This window comes from Borostomias antarcticus, assembly GCF_949987555.1.
Source record: "Borostomias antarcticus genome assembly, chromosome: 1".
Taxonomy (NCBI): Eukaryota; Metazoa; Chordata; class Actinopteri; order Stomiiformes; family Stomiidae; genus Borostomias; species Borostomias antarcticus.
Genome location: NC_140234.1, coordinates 48,098,353 through 48,121,540, shown reverse-complemented (window position 1 = coordinate 48,121,540; position 23,188 = coordinate 48,098,353). Strand labels below are relative to the sequence as shown.

The 23,188-nt window shown below is 48.2% G+C and overlaps 2 protein-coding genes across 2 annotated transcripts; both read left to right on the top strand.

The window, feature by feature from the left end:
* Positions 1-18,933, top strand: acsl3a (acyl-CoA synthetase long chain family member 3a; the record flags this gene model as incomplete). Its single annotated transcript, XM_084439385.1, has 14 exons — positions 1-372; positions 1,862-2,039; positions 6,467-6,576; positions 6,801-6,939; positions 8,340-8,490; positions 9,598-9,721; positions 9,934-10,005; positions 12,495-12,634; positions 13,036-13,208; positions 14,267-14,341; positions 14,821-15,012; positions 15,793-15,907; positions 16,132-16,289; positions 16,647-18,933. The coding sequence occupies 14 exons, from the start codon at positions 1-3 to the stop codon at positions 16,802-16,804; spliced, it is 2,157 nt and encodes a 718-aa protein (XP_084295511.1). The 3' UTR covers positions 16,805-18,933.
* Positions 18,934-19,952: 1,019 nt separating this feature from the next.
* On the top strand, positions 19,953-20,489 carry kcne4 (potassium voltage-gated channel, Isk-related family, member 4; the record flags this gene model as incomplete). Its single annotated transcript, XM_084436024.1, has 1 exon — positions 19,953-20,489. One exon carries the CDS (start codon positions 19,953-19,955, stop codon positions 20,487-20,489), a length of 537 nt encoding a protein of 178 aa, XP_084292150.1.
* Positions 20,490-23,188: the final 2,699 nt, after the last annotated feature.

The window sequence follows — 23,188 nt, the reverse complement described above, 5'->3', positions numbered from 1 at the left end:
ATGAAGCTGAAAGAAGACCTCAACCCCATCCTGCTGCTGCTCTTCCAGCTGTCGGTGTGGCTCTACACCCTGATCACCTTCCTCCCTTCCTTCCTCCTGAGCTCCGCCCGCGGCCCGGACCCAGGCTTCGGCTCGGAGCAGGAACGGGCCCGGAGGCCGAAGGCCCTGTCGGTGACGGGCGACCCGGCCGGGCCCTACCGGGCGGTGGGCGCCACCAAGAGGCTGGTGGCGTCGCTGCACCCGGGCATGGACACGCTGGACCGGGTGTTTGCGCACGCCGCCCGCCGGTTCCCCGGGAGGGACTGCCTGGGCACCCGGGAGCTGGTCAAAGAGGAGGACGAGAGGCAGACCAACGGCAAGGTGTTCAAAAAGGTGAGGAGGAGAGAGGGAGAGAGGGAGAGAGAGAGAGAGAGAGAGAGAGAGAGAGAGAGAGAAAAGGGGCGAGGTAGAGGCAGGCAGGCTGAGAGAGAGGAAGGGGGAATGGAGGACAGGCAGAGGCCAGCAGGGGGAGGGGGGAGGCAGTAACAGAGAGCTGGAGAGTGAGGAGAGAGAGAGAGAGAAGTAGGCTACTAGTGCGACATGAATCATGTTTATTTTTTAGCGGCGACCAGCAGCCCTATAGCTCGCTCGCTCGGTCAGTCGGTTGGTCCGCAGAAATGTCCACAAAAGTGCAATGCTGCTGTTGCCCACTGGACCGTGTATGGGTGTGTGAAATTGTGGCAGCACAGCTGTTACCAATCTACTAATAGACCAGAGAGGAGAAGATTCATATAGATTGAAAATGCTTGTACATGTAGCCTACTCTATAGCTCATACGCGGTCGCAGCTATTGCAAATTGGCGCTTGTTTATCGACTGTTCTGTCTTTGACGTCAAAGAACAGCAAGACTTTAGAAGGACTAGGCTGTACTTCGGTTGCTCAATTCGCTATCCAAACTATGCTCAAACACCTACTACTGTGTGTGTGTGGCCAACTTTGTCCTGCAACACATCTGATTAAGTTACACCCCAATTACCTCGCTAATCTCACCACCCCTAATCCCTGGAATCCACTTATACACCGCTGTTGAAACACATGTTTCTGCAACAACTGTTATGTCATCTACCGTTTCTAAACAACTAGATGAGACCTTGTACTATAGGAGTATACTGGTGTTCAGATTCCTGTGTGGGTGTGTCTGTCGTCTGTGTAATGTGTGCATGTGTGTGTCTATCCGTTTGTCTGTCCTGCATTAACAACTACTAACCCATAGAGGGCACTGTCTCATCGTTGGTGTATGAAGTTGTCTGTTGCCAGGGGGCAGTGTTTTTGTTTGTGTCAGTTTACTGGGTGGAAAACACACGCTCTAGGTGCTGGCACGGTAAACATGAGTAGCCTCTTAGGACTGATTACACACCCTGCAAACGTTTCTCTTCCTGTCTCTCTCACACACACACACACCTCCCTCTTGATACTGTGCTTAACCCCGACTACAACCGTCCTTATCGCACACTTTATCACTTGTTTTCACACACACACCTCGCTCAAACACAGTCCTGAAACTACTTACCCCAGCTACAACATTCCTTATCCAACACCTCATCACTCATATCTACCTTTGCCTATTTTTTGTCTTTAGTTATCCCTCTCACCTGTCACTTCCCCTTTTCCTTACCCTCCTCCTCTCTCCCCCACCCTCTATTGCCCTCCCTCCCTCCCTCCCTCCCTCCATCCCCCTCTCTCCCCTGCTGCTCTATCCCTCCCTCCCCCTCTCTCCCCTGCTGCTCTCTCCCTCCCTCCCTCCCTCCCTCCATCCCCCTCTCCCCTGCTGCTCTCTCCCTCCCTCCCTCTCTCCCCTGCTGCTCTCTGCCTCCCTCTGCAGGTGATCCTGGGGGACTACCGCTGGTTGTCCTATAAGGAGACCCACACGGCGTCCTCCAGGTTTGGTAGCGGCCTCGCGGCGCTGGGGCAGAGACCGCACAACAACATCGCCATCTTCTGTGAGACCAGGGCCGAGTGGATCATAGCAGCACAGGCCTGCTTCAGGCACAACTTCCCACGTGAGTAGGGATGAGACGGTATACCGTAAAACCGCGAACCGCGGTATAAAATGTCCACGGTATTAGAACCGTGACATTCCCTGTGTTTACGGTATTACGTTTACGGTATTGCACAATAATGCACTGCTGAAACTTCACATTTCAAGTTGCTTGCAACAGTTTATATAAGCTTGCTATTAATAAACTGAGCTTAATTACAATTCAGACGAGATCACTTTTGTCAAATTTGAACATTTATTATACAAGCGGCATAATACATGCATATGAATTTTTGGCGGTGTGCTCTGTCCGGGGGGCCCCCTGCCTTCCACCGGCGTGGAAAGCGCGTTAGCAGGGGGAGGCAATCTAGGTGTTCCCCCCCTCTGGGCCAAGCCCTTGGCCCAGAGAGCCAGGAAGGGGGAACGGCATCCTGCCTCAATGACGATCAGAGTGGGCCGCGATCGGGAAGACGCTCGGAGGTAACTCAGCCCACTAAGACCGTCAAAGAGTGCCACAGGAGGACTGCTGTACATTATAGTCCCTGGTCCCCACGGGCCGACGCTCGTGGGTTCCGCGGGAGATACAGCCTCGTGTCTCTGCTTCCATGGCGCCGCCACGGAAAGCCACAGAGACAAGCTTGCGGCTACTCTGGCATCCACCGGCCGACGCTGGTGGAATACCTGCAAACTACCCCGGACAGAGAGCAACAATGACAACAGATGACATCGACATACGCAGGAGGAGCAGGGGAGGAGGTGGGGCGAGCATGCACTGCACAACAGCAGTAAAGGCAAGCGCGAACAATGACATGTTTTGACAGCTTAAATACATGCGCTCTAGTGAGCTGACCAATGCTATGACAGCTACAGTCAGCTGGTGCTGCGTCATGCGTGACTGATTAACCTCTGCTGACCCCCCGGCCGTGACGTACGTGCCTCGGCTGAATTTGCGTCGTTGACTTCATTAGTGTGTATTTTCCATCTTGTGTTGCACTGTAGGGCTCTAGAACTCAGCCTATTCAAACGCCTGTGTCTAGTCGATAAATAAAAAAAAAAGCCTATTATTCCATCCAGGAAGTAGACTGGGCCCTTCTATATCCATCCCGTACCCTACCATAATGCAAAAATCGATATCGTGTCATCCCTACACGTGAGTAGGATACGCACACACACACACAAACACACACACACACACCAATATGAAAACATACTCACGGGCCTGCTTCATGCGCAACTTCCCATGTGAGTAAGATACACACGCACGCACGCACACACACACACACACCAATATGAAAACACATACTCACGGGCCTGCTTCATGCACAACTTCCCACGGGAGTAGGATGCACACACACACACACACACACATACACTTCCACACACAGTGAAGCTACGTGCACAATCCCTGTTTGTGGTGTAGTTGTTCACTTGGCTGAGCTGGGTGACCCAGTGACCCTGGGGGAGTGTGGGGTTCAGGTCTTTTAAGGCAGCTCTTCTCTCCCTACGGTCTTAATATTCAAGTCCTTATTTTGCAACTGGATCATGCATCAAATATGTGTGTGTGTGTTGAGAGGAAAATTAAAGGACCATTTGAAATATGCAGAGCCTAGCTGAGGAACAACGTCAGTTTGTCCCTTCTGCCCTCTCTCTCTCTCTCTCTCTCTCTCTCTCTCTCTCTCTCTCTGGTTATTCAACTGTCCCATTCCTCCTCCTCCCCCTCCTCATCCTCCTACCACTCCTCGTCCTTCTCATCCTCCCCCTCCTCCTCCTTCTCCTCCCCCTCCTCCTACTCCTCCTCCTTCTCCTCTCCTCCTCTCTCTTCCTCCACCTTCCCCTCCTCCCCCCGCTCCTCTTTATTTATTTATTTTACCCTCCACCACCCCTTGTGTATCCCTCTGGCTGACTCCCTGATGCTTCTGTCAACATCAGGAGCTCACGTAGACAGTCTCATCCCAGCATCTGACGCCATCTTTCCCCATTCCTTCTCTCTCTCTCTCTCTCTCTTTCTCTTTCTCTTTCTCTTTCTCTTTCTCTCTCTTTCTCTCTCTCTCTCTCTCTCTCTCTCTCTCTCTCTCTGTTCACCCCTTTCTTGTTTCTCTTCATCTTTTGCTTAACTATACTACCAGTGAATTAGTTCTCTGCTCCAAAAATGTTCAACAAAATTTTTTGTCCTGTTGACCTTGTGGTGCTGTCGTAGCGTTCTGAATTTTAACAGCCCTTTTCAGAAATGGAACAAATCATGCATGTTCAGTAGCCAAGATGATATCTAGACCAGGCACATGGAAGGATAGAAATAACATAGGTGCCTTTCACAATGTCAAAAAGAAAGCCATACTGTACGTTTCCAAACATGCAAGCTGTGTGTGCGTTTGTGTGTGTGTGTGTATGTGTGCGTGTGCGTGTGTGAGTGAGACGTGTCTCGCCCCTTGTCCTCACCCAGGAGTATGTCCCAGGCGCCATGACTCAAGGACGTGATGTCACCCGCCTTCGTCCCATAGGCCCTCTCTCCCTCAGCCCGCCCTAGGGGCGGAGACCCCCGCCCCTCCCCTCGTCTCTCTCTCTCCCATGTTACTGTCCTCCCTCTCTCCCTCCTCCGTCCCTCTCCGTCCTGTCAGACGAGAGGTCGTGGTGACCTGACCTCCGCTAGCTGCTGCTCCGACCTCTTCACAGCCCTGCATGAGTGGCCACTGGTGCTGCTGTGCGCCCGACGCACAGGGACGACTCTCCCGCGCGCGCACACACACACACACCGCTCGCGCACTCACAGTTCAACGCAGTTCAACACACACGCGGGACCTCGGCACGCGAGCCGGCTAGCAACGCCACGGTTCTCGGTATGATATTGATATACCGTGCGGTACGCCCTCCACGGTTCAATGCGCACTTGTGAATCGTGGATTTTCACTTTGCTACTTTCCACGCATTGCTTACTGCCGAGCTGAAGGAAGCCTCCCCTCGCGAGTAAAGAATCACACAGGATTTCCTCCCGAAAAAGACTTGCTTGCACTTGTAGCAACGAGCATGGCCGACAACGTTTGGTGCTGTCATTCACTCCACTCCAGCAGGCTCTCCTCTAGCGTGCGTGTGTGAGGTCGGCAGACGGAGCAAGAGAGAGACGTCCTCCTGATCATTAGAAATAGCGAAAATGCTTCTTAGACGAATATCTTAATCTCATTGCAAGTTAGAAACAGGGTTGGATAGATAAGAAGTGCAAGATGTTTATATAACCTAAATAGAAAATCTATTTAAATGTCTCCAGTCGGTCCATTGTTAGTTTTGACCGGGCGCAACGCAGCTATCTTCATTGCGATGCGTTGACGCACGTTTTGCAAATCGATAGCGAGCCTCTAAGCGCAAACCCCAACAGAACATGTCGGAAGTGAGGAGCGCTGCTGTGCATTCTACGACTGAAACCCACAGACTCCCCACCTGAGGGCGTGACTAACCCTGTCACGGTTGGACCCTACAGTATATGACCTATCTCTGATCTGAAACTACCTACTGTAAATAGGAGTCATCTGATCTAAGCTGATAACAACTATAAATAATGATCATTGTACCCACCTGTAACCTCAATACTAACCTATGACAATCCTAACATTTTATTCCGGAACTCTGAACTCTGGATTTAGAAAGTAGACAGGCCCCTGAGTAGAGTACACTATACTTTTACTAAGACATCTAGCATAGTTTTTATGTACTGTACAAAGCCAAATGTACTTGCCAATGGGAGAAATAACTGTGTCAAGCGCCCCCTTGTGGTGGGCTCTGGTACATGTGTGTCCAATGAACGAACAAGCAAAAGCAAAAACGTACACTGGTCAATCTAAAGTACATGATGACTCTGCACTAGGGAGCCTCAGCCCCATCTAGCCCCGGTCATTCTCATAGACTCCAGTGACCGCCAGCGTTCCCAATAGATAGATCCCTAGGGTATACCAGTGTGGTTATGGTTATCTTGGTATTCCAAAAAGAACAACATTTGGGTCATTTGGGAAGCAAGTATGACGCACGAACACTTCTAACGAGTTACCAGTATGACACACACACAATTTATCCTGGCCCAGCCTGGTTTAGCCCAGTCCCTGGGCCACACGCACACACACACACACACACACGTCACACCTGACGATAAGATCAGAGGTGGAGCAGACATGATGTCATAGCCACACACACACAGCACACACACACACACTTTGACACCTTATGAGCAACAGGATGTACAGTAGAGTATCTCACCATCAGGGGCTTCTATCATTTGTGACCTCAATGGGAAAAGTAGTCATATGTCTTGCTTATCTTAGCTATGACAAAATGGCCTTCATTTCTTGTTGATTATAATATACTTGTCGGCAGAACAAGAAGATTCATTATCTGAAGTTACTGTAAACGTCTAACCGTGTGTGTGTGTGTGTGTGTGTGTGTGTGTGTGTGTGTGTTTTGATGCAGTGGTTACGCTGTACTCCACTCTGGGTGGTCCAGCCATCGCTCATGGGTTGAATGAAACAGAGGTCACACACATCATCACCAGCAGAGAGTTGCTGGAGACCAGACTCAAGGTAAGGAACACACACACGCATGCATGCATGCATGCATACACACACACACACACACACACACACACCAAACAGGCTACATGTGCTATCTCTCTCTCACAGCCATCAGACCTCTGCCTTGCCTTTGGTGTCTCTCTCTCTCTCTCTCTCTCTCTCTCTCTCTCTCTCTCTTTCTCTTGATCTTTTCTCGTTAATCTTTCTCTCTTCCTGTCTCTTGTCCTGTTCAGGCCATCCTGTTGGAGGTCCCCAGACTCCAGCACATCATCGTAGTGGATGACACGCCCACCAAGTGGCCCGGCTACCCACGAGGCATTAGTGTACACAACATGGCTGCCGTTCAAGAGCTGGGCGCCAAACCTGAGAATGGTAACGAGGCCTGTGTGTGTGTGTGTGTGTGTGTGTGTGTGTGTGTGTGTGTGTGTGTGTGTGTGTGTGTGTGTGTGTGTGTGTGAACTGAAAAAAAAATGTTTATAGCATACACCCCCCTTCAACTTTTACCAATAAATGGCATCTGATCACGTCGTAATGAAATTGATGAGAATTCATGTTTTTAGGACCATAGATGCTGCAGGCTCAGCTGTCTTCACTCTGGGTTCTGATATCCTCACTATAGACGCTAGTAGTAGATCTCTGGGTTTGGACCGTCCCACTCATTAAACCTGGGGGTCGACCGGCCGGGTCATGTGAATGAGGAAGTGGACACATCTGCGTCAGATTAAGGTTGGATTGGGGGGAGGAGACGGGTTGATGAAAGTTGAGGAAGCCCCCCCGCCCCCCCCCCGACTCACTTTGTTCTTCTCTTTCACTGCCCTTCCTCTTTCTCTCTTTCTCTCTTTCTCTCTGTCTCTCTCTCTCTCTCTGTCTCTCTCTCTTTCTCTCTCTCTTTTTCTCTCTCTCTCTCTCTCTCTCTCTCTCTCTCTCTCTCTCTCTCTCTCTCTCCCTGCCTGGCTTTCGCCAGCTGTCACTCACTTGACCTTGACCCTAAACAAGTCGAGTGGGTACCGTGAGATGGTGTGTTTGAGTGTGTGCCTGTGTGTGTAAACTGTAAACTTCACTAGATATCAGCTCACACCGTAGAGCCCCTCCTCCCCATCTCCTCGGCCCTTATCTGAGCATGTGCAAGTCTGCGTCCGACAAGGAGACCTCCCCTCGTGTTTGATATAGGTAGACTTTTTCCAGGCTCGCTGCGAATGTCTTGGAATTGTTTATCTTATACGAAACGCCGAGCAACCACCACAAACGCACACCCCACACACACATGCACACACATGCACACACAGTCCCGCCTTCGAAAAGACTATGAACAACCCGCTTTTCTCACACAAGAACAAACGACTTGAAACCTCTGTCTGCGAGTTGAGCCATATTGCAGCATCCTCATTTTGTCACTTTAGAATTATTATTATGTAGAATGATTATTTATTCTAAGTGGTGAGGTGATATATTACAGCACTAGAGGCACTTTGGATGTCAGACATCTGCTTTCAGGGGCAGTGAGTGAGTGAGAGAGGGAGTTAATGGTCTTTTTGGCAGTGCCTCCAGGTTTCAGGCACATCTTCTCCCTGATAGTGCCAAGTGCCTTAAGGAGGTTTACATATCAGTGATGTGGTTGTTTAATATCTAGTTGACTGATTTTTCCATGGCGCACTTCACTGTTCACATGCCCTTTTGCAGGTTTGATTCCACACTGACAAGTGCAAAATTATTTGCTTCCTATCCTTATGGAAGTGGGTGTGTGTGTGTGTGTGTGCGTCCTACCTCTCCAGTGGCTCGTGGCTGTACGCAGCCCCTCCCCTCTGACATCGCCGTCATCATGTACACCAGCGGCTCCACGGGCGTCCCCAAGGGCGTCATGATCTCCCATAGCAACATCATCGCTGGCATCACGGGCATGGCGGAGAGGATACCCAACCTGGGGTGGGTACCCCGTCACCCTCCTACCAACACCAACATGCTCTTTACACGGTTTCATGCATACCAAATATATCAATTTACCTAGCGCATTGTGTTGCCTCTGTGTATGAAATGCGCTATACAAATAAAGTTTGATTTGATATTGTCTCAATACCAGTATGTTAGCCCCCTAAAAAGGAAAGTCGCCGTTTAGATCTAGAGGCATGTTTATTACAATAAAACTTTTAAAAAAGTCCTATAATCTACCATTTCCGCCAGTCAGTTTGACTAACTGCAGCTCTTATTGTACTGTGTACAGTATTGCGGTCGAAGGTCACATCAGTCATGCTGAGTAACAGAAACAGTCAAGTGATCTACTGTACGGGAACGACCTCCAGGCATAGGTCAAAGGTTGCCATAGCAAGCAGCTGTACAGTACCATCTCACAGGGGCTTACAGCAGCATTGTTTGTTTGGGTTGTTAGAAAGACCCCGTTTCTCTGGGGAGAGAGGCAGAAGGAGGGAGGGAGGGATTGAGGGAGGAGAATGTGAAAGGGAGGATGGAAGAGACAGAGGGAGGGAGGGAGTGAGGGAGGAGAATGTGAAAGGGAGGATGGAAGAGACGGAGGGAGGGAGGGAGTGAGGGAGGAGAATGTGAAAGGGAGGATGGAAGAGACGGAGAGAGAGGGAGGGGGAGGTCCGGGACCCAAGGGTCGTCACCATCTTGATTAGAACCCGTCATGAAAATGATGGCTGTTCTTTGTGTATTTAGTTCTGTCATTGTATAAATGTCTCTACTGTGCAGGCAGTGACTTCCGCACGTTTACTGTAATACAACCTCTCTCTCTCTATCCCTCTCTCTCTCCCTTTCTCTCTCTCTCTCTCTCTCTCTCAGAATCACTCTTGCTTCTAAGGCAGATGTCACATGCTCTTGCGTATTTCCAGAATCTAGGCAAACAACAGTCTCCATCAATTTGTTTTCTAATCTAAGTAAAACATGTAATTATTAATGCGTTTTCCTCTGTGAGACACCCTAAACAGGATGGGTATCTCGCGTCCTTTCCCATGCGTAGAGGCTGAGAGACTGTGATAGTGCTGCTGACTCCTGGTCATGTTTTTTCTGTGCCGGCAGCGAGGAGGACACCTACATCGCGTACCTGCCGCTGGCCCACGTCCTGGAGCTCAGCGCCGAGCTGGTGTGCGTGGCTCATGGCTGCAGGATCGGTTACTCCTCCCCCCAGACGCTGGCCGACCAGGTCCGAGCCCCGCCGCCCGCCACACACACACCACCACGCCACCCAACGCTAACATGCATGTGGTGATGTTGTTGTTGATGATGATGATGTCGATGATGACAGACAACGAAGCAGTTCTCAATTCTTAACTCGGTGGAATCCCAGTGCCTTTACCCGTCTGTATGTTCAGGTAATGTACGTTCAGGTAAAACCATTTCTTTCTCTCACCCCAGTCGACAAAGATCAAGAAAGGCACTAAGGGAGACACCAGTGTTCTGCAGCCCACGCTAATGGCCGCCGTACCGGTAAGACCTGACAACACGGGCTGTTGTCATTGAAATGTTTCAAATCTTGTCTCATTCTTTTACACCTAAAACAAGTTTTTGTTCCGAGCACAGCCGGGGTTAAAGTGGTTTTATCCCTCAGCTGAGAGGCTGGCCAGGCTCTGTGACGTGTTTTCTCACTCTGTTTCATCTCACGTTTCCTTCCTCTCTGCCTCACTAATGGACGCCCCTGGATGACTGGCTGCTAGCATCTCTGTCGTGCTGTCGTTTACAACAACTGCTACTGTACTTCCTGCACGCAATCCATGAATGGCTACACGCATGCACACAGACACACACACACACTCTTTGATTTGTCACTTTTCCATGACTACCTCCCACGGTCAGTGAGAAAAGCCTCTTTCCCTCTCTCTGTCTCTCTCTCTGTGTCTCTCTCTCTCTCTCTTTCTCTCTCTGTCTCTCTCTCCCCCTCTCCCCCTCTCTCTCTCTCTCTCTCTCTCTCTCTCTCTCTCTCTCTCTCTCTCTCTCTGTCTCTGTGAGACCCCCAGCTCCTCTGCTGTCTGTTCCCCCATGAGGACCCCCCTCCCCCTCCTCCCAGGGTCTGAGGGGTCAGAGGGCCCCAGTGTCTGGAACCATTCACAGCTGTAAACAGAACGTGAGAAAGACCTGTGTGGTTTTCCCCATGACATACACATACAGTCCACACACACACACACACACACACACGCACAGTGTGTGTAGTTTTCAGTGACATTGACAACAGGCTGCATGAGTCCCACGTCGGCTTCCTCTCTCAGTAGTGCATCACACACACAAACCAGCTGTTTTTTTATTCTTTCTTATTTATGCCATTGGACAACACACTGATCATCTCAGTAATGAAGTGTTCTTGGTTGGAGTGTGGATTCAACCCTCCCTCCAGAGTCCTACTGTCCATATCAAACAGCACCAACAGCCACACAAACACACCGGTCGCACACAGTCAAACAAACATGGCACAACATGGTGCCAGCTTTAGCGAACAGTAAAAAGTAGGAAAACCCCACTTTAGCCTGACCTTTGTTAGCAATACCAGTTTTAGCCATTGTTAGTGATGCCAGTTGATAACGCACTACACGCCGTGTTCAGCGCATACAAGCACCGTAGCACGGTGAACCTAATGAACTCGTGCTCTCTCTCTCTCTCTCTCTCTCTCTCTGTCTCTCTCTCTCTCTCTCTCTCTGTCTCTCTCTTTCTCTCTCTCTTTCGTTCTCTGTCTTTTTCATCAACCTTGCGACAGGAATGAGGTCACTTATTTTCCACGCCGACAGCGCTGGACTAACACCTCCCTTCTCATCAGCTCAATGGTGGTGATGATGATGATGATGATGGTGCATTTGTGTAACAGAGCATATGTTTCTGATTTACCTCCCTGTTTCCTGGCCGACGGAGGTCTCATATGCTTAGCGTATTCTCCGTTGGGTCAGGAGTAGGGCTGGGAATCGATTCAAATTTCAAGAATCGATTATCACGATTCAGTTCGATTCGATTCAATATCGATTCGGTTAGTGTTACTAAAACCTTCTCGTTTTTTTTTGCTGTAACCTCAAAAACATGACTGCCAAGTTATGCAACACATCAATACTAGTGCTGGGTATCGATACTGATTTCCAAAAATGAATCATTGAATGAATTAATGAACCATGATTCCTTCATTTATTAATTCATTCATTAAATAAAAGATCGATTTTGGGATTCATGAATCTATTCTGAATCAATGTTTTTAACCCAGCCCTAGGAGAGCCCCACACAGTCTTGTGCGAGGTCATGACCGCCAACTGCAGACAAGTAGGTGCATCGCTGTGTTATGTACGGTTTCAACAGAAGCATACGTTGAAATAACATGGAGAGGGAGCGTTTAAAATGGCCGGGCATGGACCTCTGAAGAGTGTGTTTTTCAACCAAGGCTAATAGGAAGATGCTGTCATTCTCTCCATGTCTTCTTATCTGTGCCCAAAGCTCCTCAGAACTGGAGCTCCAGAGTGTTAGACTCCGTCTGGGCCAGAGCTCCTTATTAGCTGCTCAGCAGCAGAACCTGACTGTGTTGGGTAGTGTTAAGTGTTGGCTATGTGGTTCTGTTACGTTCGTTGGCTGACTGGACTCGGCTTTCACACAGATCTGGAACTTGACCAGCTGACTGGTGTTACCCTCCTCTCTCTCTCTCCCTCTCTCTCTCTCTCTCTCTCTCTCTCTCTCTCTCTCTATCGCTCTCGGTCCCAGTCTATCCATCTCTCTCTCTCTCTCTCTCTCTCTCTCTCTATCTATCTCTCTATCTCTCTCTATCTCTCTCGCCCTCGGTCTCAGTCTATCCATCTCTCTCACTTTCACTCTCTCTCTCACACACGCACACACATACACACACACCCTCTTTCACTCATATAATCACTGTCTCTTCTCATGCACTCTTTCTCTCTCTCCCTCCCTCCCTCTCTTTCGTTCACACTCCCTCTCTCTCCCTACTCCTCCTATAGGAGATCATGGATCGTATCTATAAGAATGTGATGACCAAGGTGGAGGAGATGAGCAGTGTCCAGCGTACCCTCTTCATCCTGGCCTACAACTACAAGCTGGAGCAGCTCTCCAAAGGCTACAGCACGCCCCTGTGTGACAGGCACGAACACACACACACACACAAATCCACATGCATGCAAACAACTTAATATGTACTTAATATTTGTCGATCCTCGACCTCATCCTCTGTCCCCCCCGCAACTCACCCACGCGCACGCAAGCTCCCTCACCCTCGTACGCAAACCAGCCGCCGTCTAGCTAAGCACGGTTAATCTTCCCAGACGTAAACACATATTTTTCCTCGCAGATTAATCGACCTCCCTCCCTCTCCAGACTAGTAGACCTCCCTGTCCAGACTAATAGACCTCCCTCTCCAGACTAATAGACCTCCCTCTCCAGACTAATAGACCTCCCTCCCTGTCCAGACTAGTAGACCTCCCTGTCCAGACTAGTAGACCTCCCTGTCCAGACTAGTAGACCTCTCTCTCTTCCTCTCTCCAGCCTGGTGTTCAGGAAGGTGCGCTCTCTGCTGGGGGGGCGCACGCGGGTGCTGCTGTCGGGCGGGGCGCCCCTCTCGGCCGCCACCCAGCGCTTCATGAACGTGTGCTTCTGCTGCCCTGTGGGCCAGGGCTACGGACTCACTGAGACCTGCGGAGCCGGCACCATCAGCGAGCGTAAGAGAGGGAGGGAGGGAGGGAGGGTGAATGGGACAGGGAGGGAGGGAGGGAGGGAGAATGGGACAGGGAGGGAGGGTGAATGGGACAGGGAGGGAGGGAGGGAGGGTGAATGGGACAGGGAGGGAGGGAGGGAGGGAGGGAGGGAGGGAGGGAGGGAGGGAGGGAGGGAGGGAGGGAGGGAGGGAGGGAGAATGGGACAGGGAGGGAGGGAGGGAGAATGGGACAGGGAGGGAGGGAGAATGGGACAGGGAGGGAGAATGGGACAGGGAGGGAGGGAGAATGGGACAGGGAGGAAGGGAGGGTGAATGGGACAGGGAGGAAGGGAGGGTGAATGGGACAGGGAGGAAGGGAGGGTGAATGGGACAGGGAGGGAGGGAGAATGGGACAGGGAGGGAGGGAGAATGGGACAGGGAGAGAGGGTGAATGGGACAGGGAGGGAGGGAGAATGGAACAGGGAGGGAGGGAGAATGGGAGGGAGATGGAGGGGAGGGAGTGAGGGAGGAAGAGAGGGTTAGATTGGAAGATAAAGGGAGGGAGAGGTCAGGAGTGGGAGAGAGAGAGAGAGAGAGAGAGAGAGAGAGAGAGAGAGAGAGACTGGCTGTGGGAGGGGATGGAGGAAGTAAGGCTTGGACCATCCTGGAATTCAGGGATTGTAATAACTGATCATGTAAATAAATGTGTTCAGCGTAAAGCCGCCACATATCATAACAAAATAGGATAATATATTGTATTTTTTTTGGCCTTGAATTTTCCAAAAGAATGGAAATAATCTAAAACTGTTGCCAAACATTGCGGTCTGCACAGCTGCACACCACTCCCAACTGTGGTCGAATGACAAATGTGAACGTTAATATTATGATTCGGGGATGGGTATTACTGCGTTACCATAGTGAGGGAGTAAGTGAGGTCAGGTTGCTACGGTAACGACGGGTAGCTCTGACGGGGATGCCAGTTTGCATCGTGACCGCGCATAGCTCTGATGATGATAGCCTGTGCGTGCGTGTGTGTCGTGATGTTGGCTTCTAACAGCTTGTAATGACGTATGCGTGTTCCAGTGTGGGACTACAGCACCGGCCGCGTTGGAGGACCGCTGGTTTGCTCCGAGATCAAGCTGAAGGACTGGGTGGAGGGTGAGTAGCACTGGAAGAAGCGTGCACACACACACACACACATACACACACACACGCTCGCTCTCCTCTTACACATACTTATGAAAACAGTGTCACTCTGTTTACCAATCCATCCCCCATTATTTACCTGTATGGCCTAACCAACATTGAAGATGGACAGCATATGAGGAGAAAGATCATTCTCTCACGTTACATTAACAGCTGAAAACTACAACCCCCACACACCCCATACCCTTTTAAGGAAGTCCTCTCAGATCAACACATCTTCTGCCTCCACTCTCTCCTCTATACTTATAACCCAGCACACAGGCTCTGTTATTCCACGCTGTTAATCTTGTAATCTAATCTAGTTTAGTCTATTTTAGTTTGTTCGACAGAGTACATTTTGCAGTCAACGCTCAAGTCTGCACTTAATCTGCTCTGTTTCTATTTTGGTTTCTGTTTCCACTCTACTGATATCTGTTGGTTTTTATTGCCAGGTGGGTACAGAACCACAGACACGCCCAAGCCCAGAGGAGAGATCATGGTTGGGGGACCCAATGTAACCATGGGCTACTACAAGAACGAGGCCAAGAACCGCCAGGACTTCTTTGTGGACGAGAACGGCCAGCGCTGGTTCTGTACCGGGGACATCGGGGAGGTCCACCCTGACGGCTGCCTCAAGATCATCGGTGAGGAACGGAGAGATTACTGGAGATACTGTACAGCAGCCCTGATACAGTACCAATACAATGTAGTAGACTGCACAGAGGGGACTAGGTTCAAAAGGAACATGACAGCAGTAGGCTTGAGGTAAGAGAAGGCTGTGAAATGTATTATTTCAAGGAAAATCTATAAACGTTACACTGTAAGCCTCAGAACATTACTGTACCTGACAACCGCCTTCCGGGGCCATTGGAACTACTGTAACCTTCATTAAAACTACATTAAGTTATCTTTGAGAGTTCCCAAACTGCCAATAAAGTCCCTTGTCTACAGTCGGCGCTAAAACCGATTCAACGCGACCACCTGCTCTTCAGACTAGATCCTCTACCACTTCTGTGTTCAAAGCACTAGGCCGTGACAAATGAGCCTAAATGACCTCCGCTCTCCACTGCCCTCCATCAGTCTGGCGTGTCGGTTGCCCAGTCCCATCTGACTTCCCAGAACACACCGCTCCATTTTTCTCTATGTTCATCTGCCAGAATCATCCTCTCTTTCATGTACATCTGTCTGCCCACAGACACGCGTGATCCAATAGAAACACGTGTGTGTGGGTGTGTGTGTGGGTGTGTGTGTGTGTGTGTGGGTGTGGGTGTGTGGGTGTGTGGGTGTGTGTGTGTGTGTGTGTGTGTGTGTGTGTGGGTGTGTGGGTGTGGGTGTGTGGGTGTGGGTGTGGGTGTGGGTGTGGGTGTGGGTGTGGGTGTGGGTGTGTGGGTGTGGGTGGGTGGTCCTTCCCTCTGTGTGTCCAGACCGTAAGAAAGACCTGGTGAAGCTCCAAGCTGGAGAGTACGTGTCGCTGGGGAAGGTGGAGGCCATGCTGAAGAACTGCCCACTCATCGATAACATCTGTGCCTACGCCAACAGGTGTGTGTGTGTGTGTGTGTGTGTGCCCAGCTCCTACTTCCATCCTCTTAACCCCTCCCTCCATTCATTCATTCATCCATCCTCAAACAAGAATCCTTGCACTCTGAGGTTCTCCTGGTTCTATCTAATTGAAGCCTTTGCACACATTATTACATTATGAGATCATTGTCTATATAATGTAGCTATATAGACACACTTTTCTCACGACAACTCCTCCCCCGCAGTGACGAAACCTACGTGATTGGCTTCGTGGTGCCCAATCAGAAACAGTTGCTGGCGCTGGCGGAGCAGTACCGTATCCGGGGCTCGTGGGAGGAGCTGTGCGAGAACCTGGCCATGGAAGAAGTGGTCCTGGAGGTCATCACTGAGGCCGCCCTCACAGGTGAGACAGGTCAAAGGTCACGTTCCTCTGAGCTCCTATAGGAGAGAATCAAGGGTGTCGACAGATAGAACAAATGGAATTGGATAGCATCTGCTAATGTGATTGGGAGACTCATGGACACTTAACTGTGGCTGCTCGCTCTTCCTGTTGACTTGGCTACAGCTGTTTTAAGGGTTTTATGCCAATGGATACATGTTATAGTGAGTCAGTTCTACACAAGGTGCCATATGCTGCACATTTGTCATCTCCCCCCCCCCCCCCCCACCATGTATGGCGATTTAGCTGTCATAGCTATGCGTTAATAGCTAAAAGCTAACTAATGCATATGCGTTTCCTTTTCCTGTGGTCCATCCTCAGCCCAGCTGGAGCGCTTCGAGATCCCGAGGAAGATCCGTCTGATCCCCGAGCCGTGGACCCCAGAGACGGGCCTGGTGACGGACGCCTTCAAACTCAAACGCAAGGAGCTAAAGACGCGCTACCAGGACGACATTGAGAGGATGTATGGGGGGAAGTAGAGGAGATTGTGTGTGTGTGTGTGAGTGTGTGTGTGTGTGTGTGTGTGTGGCCAGTCAAACCTTTATCCAAGCACAGAGCCAGCACCTGCCTAAAAATCATACACCCCCTTCTGTACTCGCTCCCCCAAATCCCTCCCTCCTCCAACCCCCATCCCTGAAAAGCCAACCCTGAAACAGTACAATTACTTGAATATGTTTTGTTGACAATAGAGACCAAAAAATGAAAACAATAACTAGAGTGAGGGTGATAAAAGAACTATACCAGAGAAAGGAGTCCGTTGCTGCAATGTTTTACCTATCGATTCTATACCTTTACCTACCTTGGCTAGATTCCATCTCCATAACGGCTACACTGTCAATTCTAGTCTGTACATATGGCTTGGGTTTCACGACTGATGACAGGTTTCTAAAGAATCTGGCTTCTGCTTTCTATACGTATTTGGACCCTGTTTTCTAATAACAAGCTGTGTTGTCTGCTGGGCTTGGGTGGAAGTGTCCTCCCTAACTGAAGGTTGGTTGTAAGGAAGCCATATTCACTTTGTTTTGTGTGTCCTTTCCTTCATATCCCCTGTGCATCAGGAACGCCAGGAGAGAGAGCAGAAGCAAATATAACATTAATAGTATGGGTGATTTTATTTCAACACGTTCTTTTTCTTTGAAGCTTGTGTGTGTTTTTTCTTATTCCTCTTATTATTATTCCAGTTTTCCTCTCGTGAATGACTGTTAGGTTAAGGACCATGTTTGAAATGATTGTGTTCTCAAATCTCTGTTCCTAACGCAGCGTGATCTGTTCTGGAGGGACTTGGTTACTGCCCAGGGTCCTCATTGGCTGACTAATAGTCCATGTCCTAAATCCAGGGGTGTTCATTGGCTAGGTATAAGTACCAATACTAAATCCTGGGATTGCAATTGGCTTATTTTATCTGTATCATATCAGAATCTAGGGTTCTGCCTAACGACTAGGCATACTTCCTGCAGGACAGGAAACAATAAGCCGCCCCCTTGTTTTTTGTTTTTTTTTCTTAGATTGTTTTAAATCTTGAGTTTAATTTGTTTAGTTTCCCACCCCAGCCTAGACTCTGATCCCTATGAGATCTGTCTCACATCAACTCTTTAGATTCCACAAGCACAACGCTCATATGAGCTACACAAGAGACATGACAAGCTAGACATAGCCAAGCACAGTGGAATATGGAACGTTTAACCCATTACTAAATACTACTTTGAGGTCAACAAAACTCAAAACTGTTTCCTTGACGTCTTCATTGTTCATAATATTGTCCCATTTAATGAAGTAGGTGAGGACTTGTGCAATATGAAGATGAGACATTTTGGTCCAAATAAGGCGGTTTGTTACAAGGTTCAAGAACGAGATGAGGCCCACTCAGAATACACTGTACAGTATGTTTGAAAAATCAACACATTTTCTGAAATGTGCGTTCTGGTGCAGTGTGTTTTTATCCAGATGTTTATTCAAAACTATTGTCATCAGTCATTTCTGGTTATGTGATTATCATTGTGTGTGTGTGTGTGTATGTGTGTGTGTGTGTATGTGTGTGTGTGTGTGTGTGTGCGCGCACACGTGTCTGATCAAGTATGTAAAGACCTTTCTTCATGCTTCTTTAGATACCAGCCACCATGTACAGTACGCTCTGTGATTTAGTCCTACCTACCTACTGTACCTGCCTTCCTACTGATGACGTCAAAACTCCCTCCACGACACAAAATCTTGCTCTGTAGAACATTGTCCACATGACACCTGTTGCCTTTTTTTCTTGTGATTTCGAATGATTTCAAGATTAACTACATGTGAGCTATTTCAAACAATACTGCACAGCAATGATGGTGTTTCTGGACAGAATGTGTCGTACTGTTTTACTGAAATAACATGCCTTTCGAAGTACAGATTAGTTTATCCTGTACTGTGAATATGTGGGGGGCGATGATCACTGGAGAATGTAGATGTCTATTTTGAATCTATTTAAGCTTTATTACATAGACCAGTTTTGGAGCTCCTCTTCCATATTTGTGTGGGAAATCAAATCTGCCTTGTAACATAAGTGCATCCAACTGTATTTATTTGTAATTTGCCTTGAAAATGATTAAGTAAAGATTGTGTTTGATCTACAGTTGCAGTCTTGTGTTAGTTTTGTGCAGATGTGATTTGTTATATGCTGGTGGTGGTGATGATAATGATGATTGTAGTGGGTTAATGATGATAATGATAACCGGATTCTAGAAGGCTTCTGAGAAAATTCAGTTACAGCAGGTCTTTCAGAGGACAAACTGAACAACCATGTCCACCATGCACCATCCCATCACTAAAGCTCATGTTTCCAGTGCCAGAGAACTCCCCTTTTGTTACTCTGGTTCTACATGTCTGGAAAGGAGAACTCCCATTGTGTTACTCTGGTTCTATCTGGAAAGGAGAACTCCCTTTCTGTTGCTCTGGTTCTACATATATGGAAAGGAGAACTCCCTTTCTGTTACTCTGGTTCTACATATCTGGAAAGGAGGAGCACTAGATTTGTTAACCACATTATTTTTTGAACAGGAATATTAATAGATAGTATTGCAAATGATAGACCTGCATGCACACAGAGCCTATATTATAACCACCATTCATAATATTGTGAATACACATGCATGCATAGACCTAAGCATAGACAATAATTTGCACTTTTGGTCTTAGGGTAGGGTACGTTCTTTGATGGTGTGGGTAGAAGGCAACTTTATTGGATTGTTAACCAAATTTCGTATTTAAGCATTCTGTGCCACGTTTGTGGCTGGGCTGTGTCCACTCAGTTTGACATGCCTTGGGACAAAACCTCTCTGGGCCACGAAGTCCCCTCACGTGATTTATGACATCCGACGTCGCTATATAAAGTTCCGTGCACTTTACAGTCCTTCTAAACTGAAGAGGCGTGCACGCGAGGACAGGTCCACATGACCCTCTGCTGTTTTCTTCGGTAAGACGACGCCTATCATCACTTAAACTTCTATGACAATCCATTGTTATTTATGTGCAGAAACGGTCTGTAATAAATTATTTTGTGTGCGTAAAAAGTTGGTGGTTAGTCATTCTAATAGGTCAACCTATTGATTTCCCAGGGAACTCGTACGGTCCTCCTCGAAGGCTGCTCTGGGGATGGAAAAGTCCGAAAACGTCACCGCGCCTGAGGTTCTGGCGTCCCAAACGGACCAAAGTAATGGCAATGCGTACCTGTACATTTTGATAGTCATGTCGTTCTACGGCATTTTCCTCTCCGGCCTCATGCTGGGTTACTTTCGCTCCAAGCGGCGCGAGAAGAGGAGGTCGAACGTGTTCACGCGCCTCGTGCACGAGGAGGAGCAGCGCGAGTGGGGCGCCCTGCGGAAGAAGCACAGCATCACCGCGCCGGCTATGTCGGGGATGCGCAACACGCAGGTGTTCTCCGCCGGGAGCCGCGGGACCTGCGAGGGCAGAGTCAGAGTCCTGTCCCCGCTGGCCTGCGCTCTGTGCTCGATGGAGCAAAGCAGCGTCAGTTCCCTGAGCTCCACAGCCGACGTTCACTTCGCCATCGAGGAGGAGTCTGACGGCGGAACGGTGGACGGTCCCGGTGAAGTTCTGAAGGGAAGCTTGCGCAACAGGGACGACTCGGCAGAAATGCGGAGAGAAGAACAATCGTGTGATGCTTTGAGTTGACTACGAGAGGGAATCGAAGCAAATGACTGACTGATAAGATGAGTGGAGAATTTGACTCGACTGACCAAAGTTTAGCTGGAGAATAACTTGACTGCTCTTGCAATACAATCATGAGCATTGAAATATACCTGGAACCCACTTGAAAGATAATAGCCTAGCAGTTTTGTCTGTAGCCTATTTAAAACGTATTAAGGCCTATTTGTAGCTTAATATTACGCTGCGCAGTGTTCATAATAAACAACTGTATGTTTACTTGATGAATGCACTGTTAATATTAGCCTAGCTCTTCCACCCTTACAGCTATGATTGTGTTTTTCTCCTCTATAAAATAAATAGGCTATTGGAAGAAATTGTTCTCCTTGACTGATAGTTGCAATGTCTCGATTTGCCAGAAGAGGTCAGTCTTACATTAGTATCACATCAGTTTCTGATGCCAGGACATACAACAGTAGGTCCTGATACATCCTGATACATGTGGTAAACTAGACCTCCGTTCTTGCTTCGTATGATCAATGTAGGCTACAGTCATACATTGAATGTGGATTATAATATAAGATACCATTTAATTAGGGGTACATGATTATTAAAAAATCTGTCAGATCTTCGACAAGTTGCATGTTCAATACTGCACATGATGAAAATATCTACTTTTTTTTTTTGTACCAGAGCATGATTATCAAGACATAATATTCAGCCAAAACACTCCTTATGCTAAGGAGGACTATATGAACCAATGGGGATACTATAATAACCTGCTAGGAAAATCCTGGTCTTTCTCTGCCTTGCTTCTACCACAGCCCCTCCCCCTTCGCCCACTCACACACATACACACACACACACACACACACACACTGTTATCAGCACTGCTACAGCCCGTGAGCATCACACTTCACTTCATTGACCACATGCCAAACCACAGTAAAAGTCAAACAATAGCCTAGAAGAATGAGCATTGATTCTACAACCATATCTAGAATGTAATGCGCCCCGACATCAATATAAAGGGCAACTTAACCAAACGTATTACAAAGACAAAACAGTCACATCATAGTTTACACAGTCATGTAGGCCTAGCGTATACAAAAACATCAGTATCATTCATCATCACACATTGTGTTTTGTCTGTTCTATCAGACCAGAGCATCACCCTTGAGGTTTCTGAGGTAAACGCATTCCATCTAAAGAAACATTTTCTTTGTCTTTCCCTCGATTCCCATGGGAGACATGGCCTCATCTGGGCTGAAGTCTTTGTACAGGGGCCTCTTGATGTGCCTTCTAATGACCAAGCCAATTCTCATGACAAACTGAACCCAGGCCAACCCCAGCAGCTCAGCTAAGAGGAAACACTGTATAGCATTAGAATAATATTGTATATACATACAGGCCAATAAACATTCTTAAATAATGCATACTGATAACTATGCTATTAGACTGCAGTGCGTCTGAAACATTTTAGGCAGTGCTAAATATTCTCCCCAGCCCTCTCACTCATGCATACATCCAAATTATTGCGTAAACAAACAATGAAGGCAATCAGGGGATGTATTGTTTATTGCACCTGCTTGTGAGTTGCTGTTTGCCAGTCCCTTACTGAAGAAGATGCCATCGCGGTTGGATGTTGCAGCTGGATCATGGTTGTTGGTCATGTTCCCACTCAGAGGCATGACCACAGGTGAGGTGAGGATGGTGAGGATATCTACCATGCTTCTCAGCAACAAAGTTCTTAAGGACAAACTTGTCAGAGACGATAAAACGCATAGCCTACTGTATTACTTTGGGAGGGATATTGCAGCTTTTGTCCCTGTGAGCATAATGGTTTTATATTTATATTTAAGAACGTATCTATTATGCACTTTGTATGTGTATTGCAAACACATCTCTGGAGGGGAAATAATGATCTACTCTATATTCAAACGGAGACAAACTGCCATCATCGCTCATCATAATGCTTGGGTTGACCAGGGTGGCGATGGTTGTCCATGTGGCGTGTGCAGCCAAGTCATTCTGAACCTGAAATACGGTGACATACATAAACATGAATCTCCCTACCGTAGACCATCCCACCTTCGAGGTGGAGTGCGCGAGGACAGACCAGGCAGAACCCGAGGACCGAGGTCAGTTGATAGAGGAACCAGGCCAGCAAGACAACAGTTTTCAACAAAAGGTTCAATATCCTAACCTATGTGGAAAACGTGTATTATGTTTGTTGTTTTTCACATGAAAACAAAAGAAAGAAAAAAACAACCAAAACACAGATGAGCCAGACATCCCGGTTGTATTAGCTTACTTGTTGGGCCAGGGAACGTACAGTATGGAGTCCATGGCAGGAGAAGAATAGGCTATTGTAGCATAGTTTGTTCAGGCACGCAGGAACATGAAAACCAGAGCAGGAATCAAACTTTGAGGGGAGAAACAAAAGTCAATGAGGCGGCTGAAGCTCAAGAAGAATGTTAGAGGTGGAGGTGGAGAGGAGGATGAGGGTCTATTTTAAACAACCCCTCCCATCCCCTCTATAATGAGCTGTGGCAGATGGGGAGCACTTTGTATGTATGTATGTATGTATGTATGTGTGTGTGTGTGTGTGTGTGTGTGATGTATGTATGCATGTATGCATGCATGCATGCATGCACGTATGTATGTCCGCCTGTCTGTCTAATTTATCTATCAATCAATCTATCTATCTATCTATCTATCTATCT